The sequence below is a fragment of the Pleurodeles waltl genome, chromosome 8 (assembly GCF_031143425.1).
Source record: "Pleurodeles waltl isolate 20211129_DDA chromosome 8, aPleWal1.hap1.20221129, whole genome shotgun sequence".
NCBI lineage: Eukaryota > Metazoa > Chordata > Amphibia > Caudata > Salamandridae > Pleurodeles > Pleurodeles waltl.
Window position 1 is genome coordinate 736,892,107 of NC_090447.1, and position 18,579 is coordinate 736,910,685.

Here is an 18,579-nt window from a genome sequence, read left to right on the forward strand (position 1 = left end):
CTCACTACAGAGCGCTGTATATGGGGTGTTTTGGTTTCTTCTATGCACACTATAGAATAAGTGGCTTCTAAGTCCATGTAGAGAAACATCAAACATCAGCGTAAACAGTTTCTTACTATCACCATGAGATTACATGTATAACAAATAATCAAAAGAAAACGATAAAACCACTTAAAATATACACGTGATGAATAACCACACAGACCAGTTTTTCGCAACACACTTCAACAGCAGGAACTTAAGTGGCAAGCAGGCAAAATAGAATATTTAGCAGCAGGGCTAGCACAAAAACATAGACTCAGTGGCTACTGTTTATTAGTAACATAACAAGATTGCACAAAATGGACATGTCTCTAGAGGTGTGGGAAAGGACGTCAATAACTTCAAATGCTTTGGATCCAATGAGGAAAAATTATCTAGCTCCTTGGCCCACAGATGTCAAATGAGGAACCTTTAGAACGTCTTGGTCTAAGGCTGCATAGCCACCTCTTGCACTGTGACGTAGAGCAGTAAATTGCACTAACTCTGAAATGTTAGGTTTGGACTGTTGTTCAAATATTACATTTAAGGCTAATGCCTGCTTGTCAGCCTCTCTTATGCCGTGAGAAATCTTAAAACCGATTTCTTTGTAAGGTAACCAAGACAGGCCATAGGTTTATCCTCTGCTCTACACCACACCACTGTACTCTACTCTGCACTACTCTATTCCCCTGCACTCTACACCACTCTACGCCACTACATTCTATGCCACTCTACCCTACTCTTCACCACTGCACTGTATGTCACTGAATTCTATGCCAGTGCACTCTACGATCCTGCATTCTATGCCACTGCACTCTGTCGCTATACTTTGCAACACTTTCAATGCACTCTACACTAGTCCACTCTACCCCACTACACTCTACTCTACTGCACTCTACACCCCTATACACAACTGCTCTGATACTATTGTGCAACACTACACTGTATGCCACTGAACTCTACCCCACTCTACATTACTGCATTCTGTGCCATTGCACTCTACGCCACTGCACTCTGCAGCACTCCACTGTGCCACTGCACTCTGCAGCACTCCACTGTGCCACTGCACTTTGCAGCACTCCACTCTTTGCCACTGCACTCTACAACACTATTCTCTGCACCACTTTACGCCACTGCAGTCTGTGCCACTCCACTCTGCATCACTGCACTCCATGCCACTCCACTCTGCATCACTGCATTCAATGCCACTCTACACCACGCCACTCTACTCTTGTCTGCGGCACTCCACTCTTCACCACTGCACTTTACTATGTACTATTCTAATCTACACTACTGCATTGTATGACCCTGCATTGTACGCAGCTGACTGCTGTGCCGCTGCACTCTGTGCTACAGTACTCTGCTACTATACCCTACAAAACTCTAAGCCAGTGCACTCTACAACAGTCCACTATACTTCACGCCGGTGTATGCCGCTCTACGCAACTCCACTCTACCACACCATTACAGCAACACTCTGCCGCTCCGTTCTAGGACACTCCACACCACTCTCCACTACGACACTAACTTTTCACTATGCTGAACAGCAGTCAAGCTGGTGTGCAATAGCTGTTGCATGGGTGCGACCTATTGGCTTTGCCAATGCTTGTTTTATACTTTGGTGTCGTCCACAAGGATCTTTCTTAAGGCTTTGGATTGGTGTTTCCTTTGACATATCTCTACAGTCTTATGGCGTCCCGTGTGTTCTGATGGCTTCATGACACTGTAAAAGCAGCCTGTTTACGAGGTGTTCTAATGTAGGTTGATCTTGCTGGTGACCATTACCACGCATTACTCTTGCTGCTGTGTGGTAAAGACAAGCACAGAGTTTGGCAAAGCTGCCTCCATGCTTCTAAAAACGAATTCAGGGCTGTGGCTGGTGTCCCAGTACTGCTGAACCTCCGATTCCTGCAGCTATGATGAGGCAGCCAATTCTTTATGAAAGTGTTGTATAGCCCCTTTTTAGCACACAGATAGATTTTTTTTTTCTGTCTTACCCTGAAAGCTACCCTTGCTCTATGACTGTGGAAATGCACAACTTAACCTTTTTTTTGTCCCTCCAGTGACCCTCTTTTGTACTTCCACCTTCTGTATATTACAGTAGGTGAGTGATGAGATCAACTGCTTAATGGTGGACTATAGAGCTAGGAGAACTAAGTTAAAATCTGCTTTGGCCATAAGGGCATGGTCCCAGGCAAATGTTTTAGCTTGCTGTGCTTCAACTGTGGCAATTCCTCAGCGGACGGATTTCTATTCGCAGCTTTAGAGTAATGGGAAAATACATGAGTCAGGGTTTTGACTGTCCTTGTCTGCCAAAGGTAGGGGCACCCCTTCTGGTAGCTACAATGCCGCCAACAATGGAACTTCTAAGCAGATAGTGACCTCCAGAATGAGCCCCCAAGAGGAAAAACCCCAAAGGGAAAAAAACCTCTGATGACGATGGGAGACTCCTGGAAGGCTGATGAGGACTGGTACTGAGGGCAAACAACTAAGGTTACCCCAAAGCTCTGAAGGCGCATATAAGGCTAGTGAAATGCCAGAACCAGAAGAATAGAAAGGTTCAGAAGAGAACCAGCAGGAGTGCATAGACACCAGCAGGAGTGTGGAGACACCAACCAGCAGGAACGTGGAGCCACCAGCAGCAGTGTTGCAACGCAAAGGAGAAAGAGTTCTGCTGCTTCTATACCCCAAAACAAAGTGACATAGAGGAAGTGAGGCCGGCGTGATGAATTGGAAAACGCTGGCAGGAATACATGATAGAGCCTCCTTGATGGATAAGTTAAGTAAAAATCCTCCCTCATGAATTCTGGGACAAAGAAACTACAGGCAGCAAGAATATAGCTCTCAAGGAGAGAAATGTCTCCATCCCACCCGACAAGCAAGGTGAAAATGGTCCTCCTTTGCCCCTTAAAGGATTCCCCCCGTGTGTGCGGGTAAGTGTTTAAGACATTGCGCTGTATAACGCAGGATGTCAAGGAGGCAGTGGAGTGAGTCGGGGGTCGTGCTGCAACCTGTGGCGTGACAGTATGTCCCCCTCCTGAGGCTCCAAGCTTATTAGGGAATTGCCAAAAAAATCACAAGCCAGGATAGGAGCATGAACAGAGGTAGCATCTTCCTAAGATCTCTCGCTAGGAGGATTCCCTTTCCAATTAATCTAAAATTGTAAATGGTTTTGAAAGAACAGAGCGTCACAAATGTAGCCAGACCTTATCACCCACATGATAGAATGGGGACTGTTGCCAGAGAGCATCAGAGGAGGCCTTAATTCTCTGCTTGGACTCCCATAGGTAGAGGAAGACTTTCTGCCTTATCTTTTGTAGGTGTCTGATAAAGGAAGCAGCTGCCAGAGCAGAGATAGTCTGTAAGCCTGATGGAAAAGAGTTTGGATGATATCCGTATAAAACAAAAGAAGAGTGTTGTTTTTAAGGCACTACTAGCCAGAGACCGATAAATAGTCCATCCGTTTTGGGCTGTGTTTAAAAAAAACAATGAAGTTATTGTTCTAGACTTTGGTTTAAGTGTTCGGTCTGACCATTTGTTTGCAGATGGAATCAAGAAGATAGAGCTACCTCGATATGTGAGGATTTACAGAAATGTTTCCAGTATTGGGACATGGTCTCAGATAATGGTTTGAGGAAGACCACTGAGATTAAATATTTCGTACATAAACATCTTCACCAGTTCTTTAGCAGAAGGCAACTTTCTTAGGGTGGTGAAATGTGCCATCAAGAGTCTACAGTCCCCATTACGACTCGATTACCTGAAGAACGGGGTAAGGCTTAAATGAAATCAGTGTACACTGTATGCCAAGGTACAGGAGGTACCGATAGAGGATTCAACAGTTGAAAAGACTGGGCATGAGACGACTTAGTTTGAGCACAGATTGGACAAGAAGTGACATATACTACAGTATCTTTACATACAGATGGCCACCAGAAAGCTCGAAGGATTAACACTGTGGTGGACTTGACGTCTCGATGACCGACTATAGCTGAGTCATGACACATCTAAAGGGCCTCGAGCTGGAATTCCTTGGTTGGAAGAAATGGGGCCTTGTCTTGCAGTAAAGTTTGTCTTGTTCATGGACCTTGTTTGTTAAGGAGGCCCAGTCCTCCCTTGTTAGCTATGTGTATCCTGCCTCAACTCGTATCTTTAAAAAAAAGACTGAGTTGTTCCAACTATGCGTTGTGGGTTCGGGATAGTCTGCTGAAAAGTAGTTGGACTCTTAGGGTATCGTCAGGAAAGAGCATCAGCTATTACGTTCTGGGATCCTGGAATATAGGTTATAATGAAGTCTTATTAATTAAAAAAATAAGCCCATCTTGGTTGGCGACTGTTCCGACATTGCATGTTGCAAAGGCTCTGTAGATTCCAATGATTAGTCCTGATTTCAAAACATTCTTTGGTTCCCAATAGAAAATGTCCCCATTTACAATAGGTTAATTTCGTGGCCAAGAGTTCCCATTCTAGAACTGAGTAGTTCTTCACTGAATCGGATAAGACATGTGACAGGTAAAAATTGGATGCTCTACCCCATCACCCTCTTGTTGGTGAAGCAAGACTGTCCCAACTGTTTTATCAGAGGCTTCTGTCTCAACTATAAACTTTTTGGAGGTATCAGGAGGACGTGGACTTGCTTTTTTCAAGTTTTGAAAGGCTGTTTCAGCTTGTTTTGTCCATTTGAATATGTGTTTAAAGTTCTCTTTCTTGAGAGTTTGAGAGATCAAGCTAGTTTGAGAGGCTTAAGTCTCAATAAACTGGCAAGAGATATTTGCCAAACCAAGGAAGCATTCCTTAATAGAGAAAGGAGAAGGCCATTCAAGAATGGCAGACACTGTCTTGGGGTCCATGGCAATTCCTATTGTATTTAGACAGGTATCCCAAATATTCCACTTCAGGCTGATCAAATTCACAGTTTTCAGGCTTGCAGAACAGACTATTTTGTCATTGTCTATAAAAGGCTTGACAAAAATGATTGTGGTGGGAAGAGGAATCAGATGAATAAACTAGAATATCATCTAAATATACTACCAAACTCTGGTTTAACTAGTCTGCAAATACATGATCAATGAAGCGCCGGAAAATGGATGAAGCATTGCTTAACCCAAAAGTCATGAAGAAATATTTGAAATGGGGGAGGTTCTGAAAGTAGTCTTCCACTTATCTCCTCCTTTGTTACGCAGGAGATGGTAAGTTCCCCGAAGTTCTAACTTTGTGAATATTTGGGCTCCTCTGACTGACTCTAAAATATCCATAATAAGAGGTAAGGGATACCGGTCTTTTATGGTTGCTGTATCCATTTTAGGGTTGCTGCTTCTGCCTTTGAAAGGGGACAAAGGCTGGACTTTGTTGTGCATTCCTGCTTGTGAAGAATCTCCATGGGCTTGAACTGGGCTTGTCTCCTGTTTTTGTAGTCTCAGGGCCATCAAAGACTTCCTCTGCCAGCACCTGGACTTTCTGCTGAGACTCCTGCCCTGCCAAGGGGTGCCCTATCCAGTCCCTGGGCCCTTGAAAGGTGAAGTTGGCAGAAGAAGAGCTGAAATCCACGCACTCAAAACGATGTGCGGGACATTTTCTGCACAACATCTGCAACGTGGCTAATAAACGACGCGCCACCAGCGTTGCGGCTAAAATCGACTCTCCACCTGCATCGGGGCTGGGAGATCAACGCATCATGGGTGGAGAAACAATGCAACACCCGCTTGCGGCTACTGATCACGACGCAAACCCCAAGCAGTGCGGTTTTCTAACACTGTGCAACCGGATTCCTCACACATCGTCCCTGGATCATTGGAAATCGGCGTGGATCAGAGGTGCCATGTCTGGAAATCGACGCATCGCTCTCTTGCGAGGGAGAAAAACGACACATCGCCTACCTGACCGGAGAAGAATGACACACGGTCTCACTTACGAGTAAGGAATCGACACATCCCTGACTTTTCCAACGCTCACTTGCCCCTGCAGCTTTATTTTTGACGCAAACAAGGTACTTTGTGTAAAATCAATGTTTCCATTGTTTTCTATAGAGTAAGACTCTTATTCTTTTGAAAATTCACATTTTGACTTGTGTATGTTGGGTTTTCGTCTTGTTTGATTTAGATAAATATTACCTATTTTTCTAAACTGGTGTGGTGTCCATTTTGTAGTGTTTCACTGTTTTACTGAGTGTGTTGGTACAAATACTTTACACATTGCTTTTGAGATAAGCCTGACTGCTTGTGCCATGCTACCAAGGGGTTAAGCAGGGGTTATCTAAGAGTGCTTCTTCACTACCCTGACTAGAGTGAGGGTCCCTGCTTGGACAGAGTGCAAACTGACTGCCATCCAGAGACCCCCTTGCTAACAGGAGTGGTCATCCCTTTAACCGGCCCAGGCACCAGTGGTGTTCAATCTATTGTATGGGCCTGTTCAGGGCATTCGTTGGAGACTTGGGGTATTTTTTTGTCTTCTGCCTATTTTTCATCCAGGTACAACCCGCTATCCCCACTGTTCAGTAAGGCCAACACCTTGTCGTTCTGTCCATTAGGAAGTTTCAGAAGCATGGGCAAGAAGAACAGGGGAGAAACCAGTTCTCTGGAAGAACAAATAGAAGGGATTCCTGACTTTCTCATCCTCTCCACTCTTACAGTGGATGGAATCTGTGGACGTGTTGGACAATTGTGGATTAGATGATAAGAGCCGCAGTACATACATAATCCTTGCTTTCCTCGATATTCCCATTCTGCCTCATACAAGGCTCCGCAAGCTAGACTTACCTGCATAGGCTCCTCCCCTGAAGATGAAGGATTCTCAGGATCAGGAGTGTTAATCTTTCGACCACTGAGACACGTTATTCCTGGGGTTTGCTGAACTTTGGCACTGCGCCTTTCATATGTGTGTTCATTTAGTCGGTGTTCAATGGACAGGGCCTGGTCCATTATTGCTGCCGTTCCCCAGGCAAATGTACCAGTTCATCTTGTATTTCCTCAAGAAGGCACAGGTGAAAGAGAGTAACCAGAGTCCTTTCCACCCATGTGGTCTCAGCTTCTAACTGGCGGAAGCGAGTGATGTATTGTAGGACACCTTGATTACCCTGCAGAATGTCACAAAGAGCTTCTTCAGATGAAGTCTCTAAAACCGGTTTTTCAAACTTTCATTTAAAGGCAGTGAGAAAGGTTGCATAGTCAGAAAGGCTCAAGTATTTTGCGGCTACCAAAGGGGTTGCCCATGTTAATGCTGGGCCTGATAGGACGCTGACAAGAAACTCTTCTTTGGCTCTGTCCAGAGTAAACGGTCTCAGATGGAAGGCGAAGAATGTTGTCATGGAGCCCAGAAATTCTTTTAATTTGTTTAGATCTCCAGAAAAACAAAGGGATGCTGGAGAAATGGATAGCACGTCAGATGTTCAGGCAGTAAGCGCTTGATGTAGGGACAAGTTTTCATTTCACTGTAATTGCAATTCTTGAACTTGTTGTTGAACTGTCTGAACCAAAGTTTGTGCTGGAAATAATTATTGTGAAGCTTCTATGCTTCTGTGGTCTAAGCTGGTAATTGGGTGTTGCAATCTGTCAGCTTCCTTGGCAGGCAGATTTTTATTCGCAACCTTGGAGCTATGGGAAAATCAGCAAGTCTGGGTTTTGACTGTCCTAGTCTGCTAAAGGTAGGGACAACCCCTTCTAGTAGCTACGATGCTGTCGACAATGGAACATCTAAGCAGATAGTGCCCTCCAGAAGGAGCCCCCAAGAGGAAAATCCTGAAGAGAAAAAACCTCATGACGATCAGAGACTCTTGGAAGGCTGATGAGGACTGGTACTGATAGCAGACTACAGCACGGCTCAAGGCTAGTTGAAATACCAGAACCAGGAGACTAGAAAGGTTCAGAAGGGAAGCAGCAGGAGCGAGGAGACACCAGCAGGAGCGAGGAGTGTTGCAATGCAAAGGAGAAAGACCGTTCTGCTCCTTATATACCCAAAAACAGGAAGTGACATAGAGGAAGAAGTGAGGCCGCCTTAATGGTTTGGAAAATGCTGGCCGGAATACATGATAGAGCCTCCATAATGGATAGGTTAAGTAAAAACTCTCCTTCAGGAATTCTGGGAAGACGAAACTGTAAAAAATACAAATATGGCCCCCAAGGAGAGGAATGCCGACAAGCGAGGCGAAGAATGGTCCTCCATGGCCCCTTGCAGGACTCCCCAGGGTGCAGGTTAGTGTTTAAGGCATCCTGCTGTATAATGCGGATGCCAGGGAGCCAGTGCCGTGAGCCACGGCTTATGATGTAACGCGACATCGACTGCCTTTAAAAGCGCGAGGCTGTGAAACGGTCACACCCCTGGCAGTGCTGGATGGATGCCCAAGGGCATACAGTGCATGAACTTGCAAACCAGGTTCATGGGATCGGACTGTTTTCACATTCATTTCATGGCACGGTCCCACCGATTTTCCCTGTTTTAGCTACTACCTGCTTGATATGAAGACTGACCTGTGTTTCCTCTTTACACTATACTTGGTATATATGATTCAATTTGCTGTAAAATCTGTCAGATGAGACCTAAGTGGATGAGGCGGAATGTTGTATACTGCAAAACAATATTTGTCTGTCAAGGAAACTCTACTTGCATGTCTTCTCTCTACAACTTTCTCTTTTTGTCTTGTTCGCTACCAGCCCTTCTTTACAAATAACGCAGATTCAATCCATAGTCCACGGTTCTGCCCCTCCTAAATGTGGAGGTGAAATACGCAGCAATAGGTGCCCCAAAAACACTGCCCTAGGAGGATTGGTGCCATTTGTGACCAGGGAGGCTAGCCTTTGATCTACCCGGTGTTTCCTGGCCCAACGGGTACCTGTTTGCAGCCATCTCCACGTTCACTGCAGGAGACTTATTGCCCTTCCATGCTAAGCACACTACGTGCTCGTGGGCATCTGAAATTCTGAGTTACAAGCCAGATCCTGCTGATAGTCCATCTCAAAAACATCTGCACTCGCCTTTTTAGACTACCATTGTGTTTTCCAGCAGCCCCATTTGAGATAGCTGTGAAACATTCATCTTTCAGAAAAATACTAAAATTCTGATAAACTGATAAGTTGCACATAAGCTTGCACCAGACTCGCAAGCATTTTAAATATAAACATGACGTAGGGTCTTGTTACTTACATTTGCACTGGGGATGTATTAACTAGTTTTAAAATGCAATCCTTAACCTAGAACCTGTTTTGAGGCTAAAGGTTTGGCTCTGATTTGCAGTGTATGAGAATGCCCAAAATGAGGTCCAATTGCATGGAGCTGATTATACCTACTGTAATCCCCATTCAGTTGAGCTTGTGTATGTTCTTATGGACATGCATAAATCTAGTTTTAATAAGCAATTGAATTACTCCTAATGGAAGCATACAGGCGAAACACTACATGGATTGTTGGGGTTACTAAAGAGCACACTGTGCTTGGGAACGACATGGGGCCGGTGGCAGAGAAGCTTACAAGTCGGACTGCGGGAATAAAAATGTACACTCATGGAGTGCTTCAGGAAAAAGGAAAAAAGAGTCCTTGAAAAGCAAGTACTCATGAAAGAAACTAAGAAGCCAATCAGAAAGGTGGTAAAAAGGCTATGCTCCTCAGGAGGGGCAAATATATGGTGGAGGGGTTAAAACATATAGAGCTAGCAAGTAGAAAAAAGCTATTGTGAGTAACAAAACAAAAAAACAATGGTAAGCGGTAGGCAGAAAGCATTCCTAGGTAGGCTTTCAAAATGTCCCCAATATGTCTGTAGTCAGACGGCTGCACTGTATGATAGGCTTCGAATTAAAAAGTAGTATGAAAGCTTTATTTTTCAAGCAGAGGTTATGAGGGGAGCAGGTCCAGGGTAGGGTCATGGTCAGTATGGAGGACTGGGCTGAACGGGGGGAGCAACATGGAGTGTCCGGTGGGGGGAGTAACATGCAGGGTGCAAGTGTGGGGTGGCAGGTGGTGGGCGTAGGATACATGGAGGGTGGAGGAGGAGAGGCAAAGGACGAGAGAGGCGGAAGGAGCGGTGGGGGAAAGCAACACGGATGGCTGGGAGGGAGAAGCAACAGGTGAGAGAACAACCTAGAGCGGGCAGATGAAAAAACAGTGGTGGGGGGTGCATGAGGATAAGCACAACATGCAGGGGCAGGGAGGACCACACACAAGCAATAAACAGGAAATGGAGGTTGGGAAAAGTACACAACTTGAAGCACTCCAATAGAGTGCGTAACTGATAAGAAAAAGATAGTGCTTGAAAAGCAAGCAGTGGAACCGTAGAAGCTAGCCAGTCATCAGAGATGGTAAACTAGCTATGATCCATGTCAGGGACGAATGCAAGATTGACAAGCTTGGGATGTGAATGAGAAACAGGAAAGTGAGTGACCGGAAAGCCAACCAGTGGTAAGCAATGGGTGGGCTCTAAGACCATGTATGTTCCTGGGAAGCCCACAGTATGTCTCATAACAGACAGGGCATGCTCTGTCTTGTAGACTCGACCTAAAAAACAATTTGGTCTTAGAATAAACATAGTGTAGTTTTCTGATCAAGGCTATGCCCACTGATGTACTGAAATCACTGTTTGTGAAAAGTGAAAGCATGCTCCCTTTTTAGTGCATAAATCGATTTTTTAATAACCTATTTTCATTACTTTAACGAAAACAACTGTACCCACATGATTATATTGGTTTAACATAGTTGATTGTTATAGAAAAATAGTCTTCTGGACATCTGTATTGCGTTGACTCACTTTAATATTAAATCAAAACACTTGGAAAAACATTTTTTAATTTAATTAACTTTTTACTTTTCCCCCCAGGAAGGTGACACTGGTAATGGTGGGACTTGATAATGCTGGCAAAACTGCGACAGTTAGAGGAATCCAAGGAGGTAAGAGCTTCTGACAATAACATTTTCCAATTTAGAAGACTAGAAATCACCTGCCGTTCTGAGTCAGTTTACTTGCTGGCGAAATTAGGTACTGCAGTTTATTCTGTGTGTTTTTAAAATCCAAAACCAGTATAGACTTCCCACATTAGCAAGGGTAATCCGTGAACATTCTGCATGAATTAGTCCCGACGAGTCTGCTTTTCACAAACCATATTGACCAGAACCATTTTACTAACCCCACTTATCGACATGACATATGAACCTCCCTCCACTCTAACAATAACTATTTGAACAAGTTTCTTGTAATCTTTTCTTTTTTTTTTTTTTAAACAAAATTATATCTGTAAGCTTACTATTAGCTTGTATACTAACTAGGATGATGCTTTCTCTTTGCGAAGTGGAGGATATTTATTTGATGCATGTCATTGTGGAGTTTGGTACCGGAATATGTACGCCTGAACCTTGATCGTAGTACCACAGTTGAAGCACTAAGCATTGCTGTCTTTTGCCAGTGACTTCCTTTGGGTTCTTCTGGTGTTTGGTTGTTCCACTTGCACCATGAATTACAAAGCATTTGTGGGGAATTTCAAGCCCAGTTTTCAAAAGCCATAAATTCCCATTGTTTAGACCTCTGCCTATACATTGCAGAAAAGTATAGTTTCTTTCTGAATCAGAAAAGTACCAGTTTTATGATAGAGAAATAGGTGATCAGCCTTGCTTTCTGTTCATGTCCCAGTTTCCTGCCTGTGGTTTGTCCTGAAGATGGAAAGGCTGCTGGAATAGAGATAATGATGTGTTTTTTCAAAATGTTTTGTGTTCTTTTTTTCTCCTTATGTAGAAAAAATGCATGTGAAACAAATAACTTTTCCTGCAACGTCTTGAAAATGGGGACAATAGTACATTTCCCCATATTTTACAACTCCACTTTAGAAATACTTTACGTAGGTGAATTTCGAAGTAATGTAAGTGTGCGGAAGATCATTCCAAATGTGTTTCAGGATTCATCAGTTTTTTCAGTATGTAGGTGTAAAACACGTGCATTGGCCATTCGCATGTGACGACCCATTCTTTCTCTCTAAATCACATGTCCGACTGTCGGAAGTGTGCAAATCTTGAGGAATGTGTGCTGTGTTAATTGAAATCTCTGTATCAGCATATCCTGATTCTTTTAGTTGAGCGTCACTTTATCATGGATAACCCATCTCACTGATTCCACATTTTAGAATTCCACACAAGACATCCAACTAGATCCAGAAAATGTCTCCCCTTAGGAATGATTTTCTTATGGCTCCAGTTGCAGATCTGCTTGGTTTTAGCTCTGATCTCTCTAGGTTGTGTACTCTGGTCCCCATCTTGGACATGTGTAGCAATTTCTGAGAAGTACAGCATTTAATGGCCAGAAACACAACTGCAGGAGTCCACGATTTGTAAACATTGTAAATCCCTGGAATGGTCTTCTCCTTAACATAGTTCCATCGCAGCACAAGTAAATCAGCCGTAGTCACCCTTCGCCCTATTGCAGGTCAAGGATCTAGCAGCAAACATGAGCAAAAGAACTGTCACGCAGTTGACCCAGATGCATTTAGTCTGTGATGTGAGAGGCAGCCCCAATCGACCACAAGTGCATTGAGGCCTAGATCAGCAGGTGAGGCGGTTGAAAGGCAGCTGCTTAAGACTCGGCTGAACGTTGGCCTTAGTCACCCCACCACTGATGACCCCAGGCCACCATGAGAATTATTAGGCCATTGTACCCTCGCCAAAGACTTTAATACAGATGCTAGTCTGAGTGTAGCAGTCCATGCACCACTGTCAGTGATAGATGCCACTGCCATCTGATCTGCAAATGTTGCAAGAATCTGATCCTGCAAATCCATCACTTTGTCACATGGGTCATTCTGGAGATTTGCAGATCTTCAGGGCCACATTGGCCTGGACAAGAGGAGCCAAACCACCGGTATACTGGGTGCTGAAGTTTTCACATCATTCCCTGCAGACATCACAACACTCTTTTCCTCAGAGGTGAGTTATGCGGTGTTGATAATGGCTCTTTTTGCAGGGTTATCCCCAAACCTTTTGCTTCGTTTTTGCTTGCTTTAGGGTTCTGAGCACTTTACACTGCTAACTAGTGCTACGGTGCAAGCGCTGTCTGACTAAATGGTATTGGTGATTGGTTTATCCATGATTGGCATATTTGATTTACCAGTAAGTCCCTAGTATAGTGCACCAAGTGTGCCTAGGGCCTGTAAATCAATTGCTACTAGTGGGCCTGCAGCACTGATTGTGCCACACACATGAGTAGCACTGTAAACATGTCTCAGACCTGCCACTGTAGTGTCTGTGTGTGCAGTTTTAAACTGCCATTTTGACCTGTCAAGTGCACCCTTTTGCCATACCAAATCTTACCTTTTTACTATATGTAAGTCACCCCCAACGTATGCCCAAGGCAGCCCACGTAGTCAGGGTGCAGTGTATTTAAAAGGTAGGACATGTATGTGTTGTACATGTGTTCATAGTGAAATACTGCTAAATTTGTTTTTTACTTATGCAAGGACTATCTCTCCCATTGAGTAACATGAAGATTGCCTTGAAATCTCTTTTAACTGTAATTTTCCACTGGGAGCAGGTAGAGATAAGGAGTTTGAGTTTCTCTGAACTCACAATTGAAAAGGACATCTTTTGGTGAAGTTGGTTTTTAAATTGAAAGTTTGAAAATGCCGCTTTAGAAAGTGGACATTTTCTTGCTTAAACATTCTGTGCCTCTGCCTGTCTATTTACTAAACACGTCTGGGTCAGAATGACAGTTGGGCTGTATCTGAATTCACTCTTGGCAGTCACACAAAGGTGTGCCCTGCGTATCCTGATGGGTTTTCCAGAGCTAGAGTGGTGGGAGGTGCTGATACTTGCACCTGAATAGGGCTGTGCCTGTCCTTACACAAAGCAGTCTAGCAGTCTCCAACCCCCTGGAGTGTCTGAGGCTAGGGCAAGAAAGGCAGGGTATTGTGCACTACAAAGCCTTTTCTTTGAAGTTTGCCTACTTCAAAGTAAGAAATGGGAATAAGTACTGCACCTCTGACCCCACAAAGTTAGAATCCTTTTGGCCTGAGGATATAGGAGGGACTACCACTCTGCCTGTTGCTTTGCTTTGCTGTGTTGGCCCGCGGCCTGCTGCTTCTTTCCTGGGATTGAAAGGACTGACCTTTGCTTTCTACATCCTGATTCCAGAGGTTCTCCAAGGGCGTGGACTGAGCTTGCCTCCTGTTAGAAGTCTCAGGGACATCAAAGACTTAATCTGCCAGCACCTGGATGTTCTTGCTGATAGTCCTAGTCCTAGTCCAATCAAAAAGACTCCAGAGCGACTTCGAAACCGTCGCCACTGTCTGAATCCATGCAGATGCCTGCACCGGAGCTGTGGTTCCCGCTGAGTGCAATGACCACGACCGATGCCTCAGCAGCTTTAAAGTCCCACCACAGTGTGAGTCCCAAGTGTTGTGTCACCGATGTCTGTGACACCCGACTCTGCCGCAGCACCCGTGGTGTGATCGTGACAACGCTAAGTCGATGCCTCACATCTTGACCTGCTGGATTCATCAACCCTGCCTTGTCGTAAGGAACCCACGCCTCGCCACTGACAACGCATTACTTCCCCTGCAACATTAAGGAACCAACACCTCACTCACCTCCACTACCTCGTAGTAAGGAACCAACGGCCCACCTACCCAGTACCAGTAAGGAAATTACGCCGCACTGGGTGCATTGATACCTCACGTCTGTGACTCAATGCAAAGTCTTTATTTCCTCATTGTTTTCCAAGGTACTGTACCTGGGGACGGTGCGACTCCTTGACTGGCCCGTACTCCCTCGCGAGTGGCATCGGTCTGTTGGGAACGACTACGTCACGACATCACGATAGCCCCAGTTGGAGCTGTTGTGTTTCTAAGCACTATACTGAGATTTTATCTTTGAAAATGTGAATCTTTGCTTGCATATATTGGATTTTTGTCATTTTGTTCTTTTTTTAGTCAGATAAATATTGTTTATTTTTCTAAACTGATGTGGAGTACTTTTGTGATGGTTTCACTATGTTACTGTGTGCACAAATAATTTACACATTGCCTCTGAGATAAGCCTGACTGCTCGTACCAAGCTACCAAGTGGTGAGCAGGGGTTAGCTTAGCTGTGTGACCCCCTTATCCTGACTAGAGTGAGGGTCCCTACTTGGACAGGGTGCCAACCACTGCCAACTAGAGACCCAATTTCTAACATGCAATAACTGGTGTTGGCAGCAGTGGGTTCGATAAAGCAGTGGAGTTTGGCTCCAAGATGGATACTGTAGTTGCTGCAGTCTGCTTCACAAGAAATAACTACAAGCTGGCTGCTTGGGAGCTCGCAGCTGAACTGCCAAGGAAGTTGGCAGGCAGATTAACGCAGCCTGCACAGTAGTGCACCCTGGAACACTGACATCTAATCCTTTCTCCTCTAGCAAAGGGGGCACATGAAGTACGAATGATCCATGCAGTGGATCCAGCCCTGATGCTGTGCCAGTACCACACTTGAGCAGGATTGCTCTTGTGTGATAAAGTGGGTTTACTCAGGCCACAAGGATAATTCAAAGTGTCAGTCTACCTGATCCAGGAGCTGATTGAAAAGCATGTCCACCTACAACTACAGCTGGTCCCATTCCTCTTATGGGGTAGTGGGTTAAAGTAAGGTTAGTGACTGTACTGGAAACCAATGTGAATCCTATTGTTCACAGTTTCCAGGGAATGATTCATTAAGTGTTGATTTTGGATTGCGATAAATGGAACAATTTTTAAAACCGTGTGGCATTTGTTGCAGAAACGTAGTGTGGTGTTTTCACTTTCTAAGCTTCATCGACGAAACACACTAAATTCTGTATTGTGCTTCTTCTGCATTGAGTGGGTCCATATGTAAGCCACATGTTCATGATATGGTTAATGTGAATATGTAAGCGAAAACTAGTTTAGGCCACGGTGTGTTGGGATTGCAGTATGGTGGTGATGAAAAGGACGTTTGGGTCCTGTAAGATTACGCATATCAAACATTCTTGTCATATTGTCAAGGTATTGTGTAAACCCCTAGCCCACAGTAATGTAAAATACCTCAAAGGTGAAATGTGGAAAAGGTTGCTACATGATAGAAGCTGAAATTGACAGTGTTGAAGAATGAGGTGAGGGTGTATTGATGATAAAGTAATATGAGGTGGGTTGTTAGAGAGCTGTATTTGCTGAAATGAACTCATAAAGTCATGCAGAAATGTGTTTAGCACAAATTAAGCGAGTCACAGCGTAACAAAACATAATTGACCTAATTACATTTGGTCAAGATAGCTCTCACTGCCCAAGTTCACTGTAAACTGCCAAGATCAGCAGAGGCTAAAACCTTATCCATGCCTTTAGCCCAATCATGAGTTTTCATTATAGTGATATTACACTTTGTAGGAGAAAGCTTTCACTTTTTTAAAGGGAGGCCCCAACTATCCACATCGTAACATTCTTAACACAAGTTACCCACAACTCTTACATCTTCAACAGTAGCCATAAATATGAATGCATTTGGATCACTCCAACTGCAAATACGGGCAAATAGAATCTTTGTAGTTCCAAATCGAACTTTATGCTCTTATCGCAAAGTTTTCTTTGAAACTGAGATTGGAAGATATCACCATAAAGCATCCCCCTGTTATTGCTTCAACCACGTACATTATAGGAGATGTGAGCCCATACGCCTTACATATTTATATCTTAAACAGAGCATCATGTTGCTTCTGTGTTCTATTTCTTCGGTCTGGCATAAGAAGAGACCTTTTGCTTTTAGTAAAATTATATATAGATATATGTGTGTACACCACACACACCCACACCTAGAGTGGTGAAAGGCGGCTTTTGTCATTTTACAGCTCGATGAGGCACTGTGGCAAGTCTATGCTTAAAGATTTGCTGTACAAATGGCAAAATACTTTGTCCCTTTCTAGATCGGCATGGATGGAACAGTGCTAATTCTATGCTTAACAACTTTGCTAGAAAAACAGACATTTGAGGTGAGCAAATCTAGAGTTTCGCTAGTGTTGCAGGGTTATACTTACTGGCGCTGCTCTCCACCTAAACTTGGGAACTACCTAGAGCTCTCTACTTTTTTGCTGAAATATTATCTAGTGCCAGTTGGCAGTAGGTAGTTATAGTTAGGACCTAGTTTCCATTGGAAACGTGTTTTTTGACTGTCTATATCTTTGGCGTCGTTTGACAAATCTTCATGAAATTCTCCCAAAAAGTGTCAAGTTGGAGGATGGGAGGTTTAAAAAAACAAAAAAAAAAACTGTTTTTCATGTTAATTCCCAGAGAGATTCCCAAAGAGATTTCAGACACAAACCGCTTGACGGAATTGCAACAAATTTGGCAGAAAGGTATCTCTTGGTCCAGGATGCAAATTTTTTGTTATTTAGTGTAAATCTGTTCAGTAGTTTTTGAGATTTGGACACCCCTCCCACCTCCCAGGACTGGCTCCTGCTATCTCCTGAGATCAAGCTGTTTGCTTTTGCTTGGCGGAAGCTGTGTCAACTTCTGCCAAGCTGGAGCAAATACGTAGTCTGCTTCCAGCAAGTGCGAGCTGTCAAACTGCTCCCGCTTGCTGGAAGTATGGTTTTCATCTGTTTCCCTTCCCGCTACCATGCGGGTAGGGAGACTAATGAAAAGATTGCTCCTGCATGCAGGGAGCTGGATTTCTAGCTGCTTCCTGCATGGCGGAGCAGTGCTGGCTCCCACAGAAGGCAGGAAGCCAGCTGGGACCGCTGGGGGTTGGGGCTCCCCCGTGGTCTCAAACGATGCACACTGGGTACCCTGAGTGGGCCAGTTGCTAGTGGCCAGGCCCCAAGGTATGGCCTCCCCCTCCACTTTTTAGTTAATGTATTTGGCCCTGAGGAAGTGGGGGTCCCAGAGGCCATGGGGCACCGCACAGACCCTCTACATTCTTTTGTTGCTTGAGCCCCAAGGGCCACCCCCCCCCCAGGACTAAAGAGCTCAATGGATGGGGGCCTTATTCGCGCCCCCTCCTTAATAAGAATAAATCCCCAGGGAGGTGGCGGTTTTTCGGGGCTCATAAGAGCCAAAGGAGGTGGGCCTATGTACCCCCCCCTCCTTTAATTTTTGTGGCAATTGTCATGCCCCCAGGGCCTGGCTTACCCAGTGCTTTGTTAAGAAACGAGCACGGGGGTGGCCAGCCATCATGGTTGTGTGGACTTGAGCCACAGTGGATATGATGATTCCTCCTGCCAGAGGTAAATAGAGGTGGTAACTGACGACTGGCAGGAACATTTGGGATGAATTTTATGCAGCATATGGTGATGAGGGGCGTGCTGACCAAAAAGGAAAACAAGGATTAACTCGCCCCAACCTCCGTCTCTTCAGTCTCCGGGAACTCTGCACATTTCCTGCCGGGAACCCCTGCCCGAAGATAGCAGCTCTATAGACTATCTCAGATGCCACGTGAGGGACTGTGCTTCACTGCTAATTGTCTGATCTTCATATCCACTTCGAGAGTGGTGCGGACCCGGGTGAATGGTTCCTCCGTCTGCTGTGATCGACACTCATTTACCACCTAATTGTAACAGCCTCCTTAAACAAGCCGCTCTGATTAGCATCAGAGGCATTGTCTAATGCACCTCCTCTGCCAGAG

At 44.7% G+C, this 18,579-nt stretch overlaps 1 protein-coding gene across 5 annotated transcripts in view; it reads left to right on the forward strand.

Moving 5' to 3' along the window:
* ARL13B (ARF like GTPase 13B) overlaps positions 1-18,579 on the forward strand; it is a 518,943-nt gene that overhangs the window by 198,620 nt on the left and 301,744 nt on the right. For all 5 annotated transcript variants that reach the window (XM_069204925.1, XM_069204929.1, XM_069204926.1 and 2 more), the window contains one exon: positions 10,820-10,890. In XM_069204925.1, the coding sequence (XP_069061026.1) occupies positions 10,820-10,890 (71 nt within the window). The remainder of the gene's footprint in view (positions 1-10,819; positions 10,891-18,579) is intronic.